We start from the raw sequence: 8,666 nt of genomic DNA, 5'->3' as shown, positions 1-8,666 counted from the left end.
TTATACATAAGATAGAACTCGATACAAGCATTCCCATAAGTACAATAACTAAAACATCGAAAATTTTGAGTTGTAACCCTCTTGCTCTGAGCAGTCGATGTGAAGAGTAGGATACAGTCCTAAACTTCCTCCTGAGGCAGTTTTTGTCCCTTCATACTTCATCATTTTGTATTATACAACTAGAAACATGGTGCAACTACATCTAGATAGTTGCACCATGTTTTTAGTTGTACTTTGATATGAACCTACAACTAAAAACTAATCCTGTGAAAGTACAAAATCTATTTTATCACAAGCAATCTATTTATATACAGGATTAAAAGCTTTTAAATATTTAAAGATCCAAAACATGACTAGTCAAAATAAATGCTAAATGTCAGGAACACCCAGAATTGTGGGTAATCTTGTTTTGGAACTTTTAATTTAAAATAAATTATAAATAAGGTTTTTGCTTCTTTCAATTTTTTGAAAGAAGCAAAAACCTTTGAAAGACCTTTTTGAAGAAATCATTAATTTGAATAGCATTCAAGCTATTAGAGGACATTTGAGAAGTTTGAATATTGTGAGAAGAGAACAATGAACACAGCATTTTTTGGCTAATCATTCAATGACTTCCACTATTAAATATGTTAATGTAGTCTATCATATCCTATATTGAGCAAATACTGTACTGAATAAGCACAATTTTTAATTTGTTTTTGATCTATAAAACTTCCATACCAAAAGAATAAAGATCAATAAAAATGATGAGCTAATCTTTTTATATTGATCTTAAAATATTCCTTTAAAATGTCAAGAATGAACTTTTCTTTAAAAATCTTTTAAATTGTAAATTACAAAATTAAACTTCAGACTAAAACTAAATTGAAATTGAATTTCTGAAAAGACACTCTTCTATAGTTAAATTATCTTTTGGTTTTCAAATAAAGATACTGCAGATAACATTGTTTTAGTAAATAATAATCACTTAGGATATAAACTAATACTTGCATACGTAAAGTTTTCATTTGCTTTTGAATCTATGTAAATATCCTGTGGAACAAATACATAGCTCATGTTCAACACTGGTAGCAGTTTATCCAATCACATTGTTCCAAAAAGAAATGTATAATATATAAATTTGGAACTGAAGACCTCCAGAGGCTGCATTAAATTAGGATATTGTAATTATTTGCAAGTTTACAAGAAAATTAGGGACAAAGTTTACATGTATCATTTCCTGTTGGAAAGGGAGTGTGTGCCTTAGGCACAGAGAGAAAGTGTGTAATTATTTGAAAAATAAATTATAAAGGGTAATTTATTGGCATCCGATAAGACGACACCGAGAGGAAAAGTGGACTGTGGATGTTGTCAACCGAGTCATCACGTCCTCAATGTCCCAAACCTCGAATAAGAAAGGGAGTGTTAAGATCTTAAGTTTGCTCCAAATGACCTAATGTCCCTGCTGTTGGCCAGTTTTCTGTGCAGCAAGGTGTTAACTTACTGCCCTGGGAACCATTTTTAGGGATAAACTAGTGTGGGTCTGATCAAATTTCTCATAGTATTGATCCAATTTTCCATAATTAACTATGTTAAATTATTGACATGGGCAGTATCAGAGTCAGAGCACCATCTATCAGTAAGAGATGGGAAACAGCGCACTCATCTATGCTGATCAGCAACGTGCATAACTGCAGTGGCCACAACCCCACAATTTACTATAGTTTCTTTGTTATTACTTAAATCAGTCGATCAAATGATTACTCCAACCCAAACTACCATCTTCGCGTGAACAAGGGATTTATTCCTTGGATTTTCTGATTGAAATTTCCTCCATCTTTCATATAAAGTAGCAGTAGCTACAAGATTTTTACTTATAATTTAAAATGGAATTAAAATATTTCAGATATTTCTTTTGTTTTAATGTTTTCAGGGGAAAAAACAATAAGAACTTTATACGAAAAAGCATCTTGCACCAATAAGATTAAAATAAACAATTAACTTTTTGTGATAATTAACCAGTTACTTAAATTTTGGGGTTTATCATAAACACCAGCGAAAATGATAAACTAAAGAAAATTTTTTGTAAAATTTTATATGTAAGCTTAGAAATGAATAAAGAAATTTTACAACGATTAAATCTAAAACATATACAATACATCTAAACTGCATTTTGAACTCAATCGGAGTCCCACTTCAATTGGTGTTTTTATAAACATAACAAAATAAAATATACTTACAAGTTACATCAAAAGGTAAAAATAATCACGAAGACATCACAAGTAAAGAAACTGATGTATATCTTGTAAGTATATTTTATTCTGTTATCTTTATAAAAAACATTAACTGAAGAGGGACTCGGAATGAGTCCGAAATGCATTGTTGGGTATATGTAACTAAAGGGCAAAAAGCAATGAACGATACAAAATATTTCTTGTCGCGTCACAATGCCGGGCTGTAATTTTTAATCATATGTTTTATTAAATTGAATAAATTAAAAATATGTTCTCCATTTGAAATTTGTAGTGTCTTGCCCCTGTACATCATACTTTTCTCGATAACAACAGAGTCATGCCAGTCATCTATGTAATTCCATTCAGGGGAAATAGTTGAATTGAATTTAAGTGATATAGTTAATATATAGTTCGTATATACTTAATCGGAGCCTCCTGCCCAAGCTTTCCGTATCTCGTCTCGCCTTTCATCTAACACGGTTCTCGATATTAAGGAAAGACAGTCGGACTGACGACAGTGGCAATTTATAGGCCCAACTTTTTTCAAATTGCAGCCGAAAAAGTTCAAATTTTTGTACGCGATTTTGTTTCTGCTGCTCTTTTTACGAAAGAATGTTTATAACCTACGTAAGAACACGTGACCTCCGCCAGACTATAAAATATGTCGATATATCGATTATCGATGATTACACGCATTTTTCTTCCTAACGTCGCTTCATATTTTCCTTCTTGTAAATTAAGTGCCGCACTAAGTAAGCACTAGAAAGACCCAATTTAACTAAAAGCTCGATGAGTTTATTTCAGAAACAAAATAGAAATCGGGAAATTAGGTAAGTGGAGTGTCTTAAATTCTAAACTTTCACAGTTCTTTGATGTAATTGCCATTAGTTAATTACGTAGTATCTCAATTTGTAGACAGTTTTTTAATTAATTAAATAGAAAATGTTGCACTTGAAAAAATCTTTTAAATTTTGCTGGTATGCCTAGAACTTCTAGAGCAGTTTGACCACCCGGATGGGTAAGGCGCCAGAAAGCCCATCGGTGACCCAGTGGATAAAAATCACGGAAAACTGGTAGTTGGCGCCTTACCAACGGTCTGGTCACGTGGAGTTTTCCGGATTTCTTCCTTTGTCTAACACCCAAAGACAGAGGCGCCAATTTTCTATAGAAGTCGTTTCGAGAGGCACTCCTCCTCAGCAGATCCCCCATCCGTTGCGCTGCCTTATTTCATCAATCTATTCTAAAGTATCAGAGCGTCACACTGAATGCCCGAAGCAGAATCCGTACGGTCGATATGGCCCAGGAAATTTTTCGTGGGAGGTTCTTCCCGGATATTTCGGGACCATCTCGCACCACTTGCCTTTCTATTGTGACCGAATCTGCCACGGGCTCCTCTTAGTGTACAGAAAAATGCTATGTATCGAAATGGAACTATGTAGTGAGATATTGATTACGATGTTATCTAGGCGTGTCGATCGTGAGTATCGATTGTATTGTGTATTTGATAAGTCTTCAATTTTAAAATAATGACCGCATATAGCATTGTGATTCTTGTTTTCTAAGCGAGTGTAAGTTAATCTTCTCCTATACCGACAACTAAAAACTAAACACCAGAAATTATATATTAACAAATACAAAAATATAAATAAGGCCAAAAGATAGCGCTACATATAAAGACAGTCAGTCGAATGTAGGAAGAAATTAATTGATGTATAGAAATAAAATCAATATTTTGGAGCCGTATAGAGTTTAGTCTCGATTCCAGGGTGTAAATAATACACATACAAACTTTGGTCCAGCACGATTTAAGAATAAAGATTTGTATGTAGAACAAACTAACAAGAATACATTTTTATATATATTTAGATAATTTTAAGAATGAACAGACTGAATTAAAAATAATGACGTAAATATTTCGTAAAAATCCTTAAAATATATTTCGGTTACCTAACTTTTGAGCCTCTTAATATCTGGGGCCTGATAGAGGTAGGATAGGATGGTAGAAGACAACGCATGGGTATTCTGTGAATTGGGTGCCCCGGAAGGTTTTCCGTAGGAAACTGCTAGGTAGAATTAAGGTGAAGAAAACCCGGAAAATTCTACCTGGCCAGCCCGTGGCCGAGGCGCAAAGCTGCAACTAGCTACCAATATTCAATGGTTTTATCCACTGGGCTTCTGGCGGACACCATAGAGAGTAGTTTGAAATAATATAATTATTCTGAACAGTATATTTTTGAAATAAAATATTAATTTATTAAGTTAACTAAGAATAAATTTGCTTTAAATGGAATAAATTTGAAGAATTAATGTTATTTAAATAACTGCAAGAAATTTTCACAGCTATACTGTATTCAAAAGTGAAGAATGGCTTTTATGAAAGCGCATCTGCTCCCTTTATTGATGAATATTATTTTCGGGGGAACTTTCCTTACTACGTGAGTAAATTATGTTATAACTGCACAAACATCATTTTGTATAGATTTCATTTGTTTTCTGTGTTTTAGATACACGATTGCAGTGAAGTTGAATCACGTAAGAGCACTTTTTCCTTATATAAGTGACACCGGTAATAAGCCGCCCGAAAGTACAATTTTTTCGCAATTTCTCAACATAGGATGCATTTTTGGTAAGTCTTCTCTCAAAAAATTACAATTTTGCTTTATTTTCACTAATTTTTTCTGTAAATAATAGCATTTCTTACCATGTATGCGAAGTATCTGTACTTGAATACCTGCTATTTAAGAGATCCCAGTCTGTCAAATTATGTTTTAGTCCAATGTTTAAATCGGATCTCTATTTGGATAGCCCCCTTTATGTGTTTGGGAGCATCTATGGCTGCAAATTTTCAAGTATGTTTTTATTTTTATAAGCTGAAAACATTTGTCTGTTCATTAAAAATTGTGATGCATTAATGAAGCATATTTTAATAATATATTGTAGCCTAGTAGTGCAATTATACCTCATCTCTTTGGAGCTTTCATGAGTGGTGGTGGGGGAATTACTTATTTTGCACTTCAAACTTACATTTCCTACAAAGCTTGTCCCGTTTTGAACACAATGAGAATGGCTCATTTCAGACTCGTCTTAACTGTACTAGCGGCTTCATTGGGATCAACAAGTATCCTTCTTGACATTTCCTTTAGAAATACAAGATGGCCATAAACGGATTATCACCAAAATTTATGTACAGACTGTGCAAAGTATGCAGAAAAGGTTTCTGCAAAATATAATTTAGTTTAAAAACTTTCGCTGGGTGCACTTTGGCGTGTATGGTTTGGAATGTGGTTTATCGCGGAAATGTTGCAACTTTGGCAGACTTAAAGGAACTGCTCTCCTGTGATGCTTCGCTGAAGATCAGTTGCGGTCAGCTGTAGAATACTGTCTACCACCTTCAAATTTGAAAGCGATGGACGTTGTTCGGGTGTGAAATTTTACACCCGAACGATGGAGTACACATTGAGGAACAAACGAGTTTGATTTGTATTCTTGTTGTTTTGTATCGTGTATTTTCCTGTAAAGAGCTCCCTAGCGGAAGTTTTTAAACTAAATCTTTCTCTGCGATTTGCTTACTCTTTAGACAAATTTTGATGTCGATCCGCTTATTTTCAACAACTATGGATTGTGTGAATAGGAAAACATTAATTATGGCCGCCTTGCGTATCAAGAATACAGATGAAATTATTTTTTACATTTTTTCTTAATTACATTTTAGCAGTATTATCTGGTGCTGTATCGCTATTTATGTTTACCAGAAGTCTTAAATATGTACCCGTGTGGGGACCAGATGATGGGGTAAGATCTATTAAGTACTTTAAAATAAATATAAATCATTTTGTTACACTCATCATATTTGCTGTTGCAGGGATATGGTTATCATTTGCTCAGTACCGTTACCGAGTGGGCACTCGCATTCGTTTTTGGAATATATTATAGTACTTTTAGTAGCGAGCTGAGAAATGTCGTTATCAAATATCCCACTGTAAGTGTTATTCTGATATATTCTTGAATGATTGAAGTTAATACAATTATTATTTTTAATATAGGCTGAACCTAGGAATTTATACATTTCAATTCAGCATAATTCGTGTTTTGACAATGCCATTCAACCCGTAGATGCAGAGATTCAAGAAGAAAACAGGAATGAAGCATTCGATACAGGGAGAGAAATTCCTACTTCTGTCTATCCTGAGTAAACTGCAATTAGGATAACGGTATAAAGTTTTATTCACTTATAAGAATTGTGGGAAGAAACTGCATATAAATATTTTCTTTCTTGTTTCATTATTTACTTTTATCGACGTTTTAAGGGGCCCCGATTCCAAAATATCAAAAACGGGATACGAAATTCTCTGTGTTGACCTTTTTTTTCCTTTATATCTCGGGATCTCATGGACCAAAACTTTTAAAAATTTGACAGGGATACTTCTATATATATGGTGTTGATAACTATTACAATCTGGAGGTTATAAGTTAAAAAAAAGATAGAGGGGATTTATTTTAACTCCTTTCGCCCTGTAGGCATTAAGAGGCTCTTTTTTAGCAAGCCCATTATGGATTCGGCCGGACCCACATTGGGGCAGCCGGACGGTGAGAGACGGGGACCGGCATATCCGGTCGGATCACCCCCAAAAAAATTTCTGGGGATTTTCGACCTATCCTGATGTGATCTTGGGTCCCTCAGAGCGGCAGGCTGTTCGGCCATCCGACCAAAAAACGAGAAATAGAGGGTGACATCTCGAGTGGGATCAGACTTAGTGAAAATTTTATTCATTATTAAAATTTATCATAATAGATAGCGCCAAACATAATTAATTAAACGAAACAAAAATTCACTGAAGACCGGATGGATCCTACGGGGCCTTTCCTTTTTCAGAAAAATGTGCTTTCGTGTGAGTAAAGAACCTCTAATTTTTTTTATGGAAAATTTGTCCCGGTATATCAGATCCATCTTTATCTCTTGGGCCCGGTCGAATGCGTAATGACTACGATTTAAATCACATCAGTGCCTTAAGGACAAAGAGATGTAAGGAAAAAAAGTATTTTCGTACGCTATAACAGTTTCTCTGTGTGTGTCTATGTGTTTTGTGTTGATATATAAAATTAATATTTGATAGAAAAAATAATGGAAACGTAGAATAGTATTATTTATAAGAATAATTTATGTTTATATGCAAATTTAGGTAAATAGTTTTGCACTTTATATAAAGTACTCGTGTAATTCATTGCACAATTAATTAAAATTTGAAGATTATTCTATATGTGTTGGGGTTTCCTATTCAAACGAGATTTGACTAAGAACAGAAATATAGCATTATGAAAGGAAAACAAACGTGAAATTTGCAAAATATGTTGAAGAATGTTCAAATAAATGCAGAAAATTCTTATTTAAACTTTAATATTAATTAATAAATTGCAATAATAACTGAACTTTTCGAAACATTTATATTTTTTATATGAACTGTAGGGTAATGTTTGCATTTAGTAATTAGAAAGTATTTATTGTCAAAATCAACGTTTACGTTTTGGTAGCAGATTTTGTCCACAGAGCCTATATAATATAACGTCGCACCTCCAACAAAGGCCACCTTTAAACAGTGCCATGTTTTCAAGAACATATTTTTTTTACTTTCCCTGCTGCTACATATAGCAGAGGGAAAGAATGGCCATCGGTCAAAAATTACCCCCCCCCCCGAAGAGTTTTACATTTTTGGACTCGGAAAACATTGAAACGTCGCCAAAGGCAAAGAAATTTGGGAGTAATTTCTGTACTTATGGATATTAGTGTGTGTGTGGTGGCACGATTTTGTTCACCTTCTTTGTAGCTTAACTGTTGTGGGCCCATTAGTGGCCAAGCGGTCTTCGTACCCTGAACACTGGGAGTTCGGTCGTGGGTTCGCGCTTCGCTCGGACGGGCTGGCCACGTGGAGTTTTCCGGATTTTCTCCACGTCCGTAACGCCTAAATAGTGACCAGTTTCCCAACAAACTTAACTCCTGCGCTTTCGAAAATTTCTGAAATTTTGCAGGAAGTTTGTGTATTGTTCGTGCTATTAACTTTTGGTGTTTAAAGATCGAGGGGTGGAGATAAATGGATCAGGTGTATCTCCAGTAGGGTCGGACTTAGGAAAGTTACCGGGAAAATTGAGCAACTCGTTGCTGAATTTTTTAAACAGAAATGTTATACAAAATGACCTGAAGATAATTGCCATTTCCGAAAGAATTCCGAATGGTGGTACGAATTTCTGACCGAGATGATTAAAATGCTCTTTGTGGCCGAAGAGCAAAAAAACTTTTAAAATTTCTCTCGTAACGATTGAGTCTGACAACGTTGAGATCAGCCGATGCAGTAGGATGGATCGATATTTCCGACTGACGTGTCAATAAAGTATAAGGAATCTAACTCGGAATTGGACCAAGTCTTCGTGTTGTAGAGTATAATTACGATATATATAAGT

At 34.5% G+C, this 8,666-nt stretch overlaps 1 protein-coding gene across 1 annotated transcript; it reads left to right on the top strand.

Moving 5' to 3' along the window:
• The first annotated feature begins 4,577 nt into the window (after positions 1–4,577).
• On the top strand, positions 4,578–6,406 carry LOC111641291 (DNA damage-regulated autophagy modulator protein 1-like). The gene is made up of 7 exons (XM_023387443.1): positions 4,578–4,648; positions 4,718–4,839; positions 4,905–5,062; positions 5,154–5,331; positions 5,926–6,005; positions 6,076–6,192; positions 6,257–6,406. The coding sequence occupies exons 1-7, from the start codon at positions 4,578–4,580 to the stop codon at positions 6,404–6,406; spliced, it is 876 nt and encodes a 291-aa protein (XP_023243211.1).
• Positions 6,407–8,666: the final 2,260 nt, after the last annotated feature.

This window comes from Centruroides sculpturatus, unplaced genomic scaffold (assembly GCF_000671375.1).
Source record: "Centruroides sculpturatus isolate CEXI.00-Female unplaced genomic scaffold, Cexi_2.0 scaffold1503, whole genome shotgun sequence".
Classification (NCBI taxonomy): Eukaryota; Metazoa; Arthropoda; class Arachnida; order Scorpiones; family Buthidae; genus Centruroides; species Centruroides sculpturatus.
The sequence above is the reverse complement of the archived record's forward strand: the minus strand, read 5'-3'. Positions and strand labels throughout refer to the sequence as shown.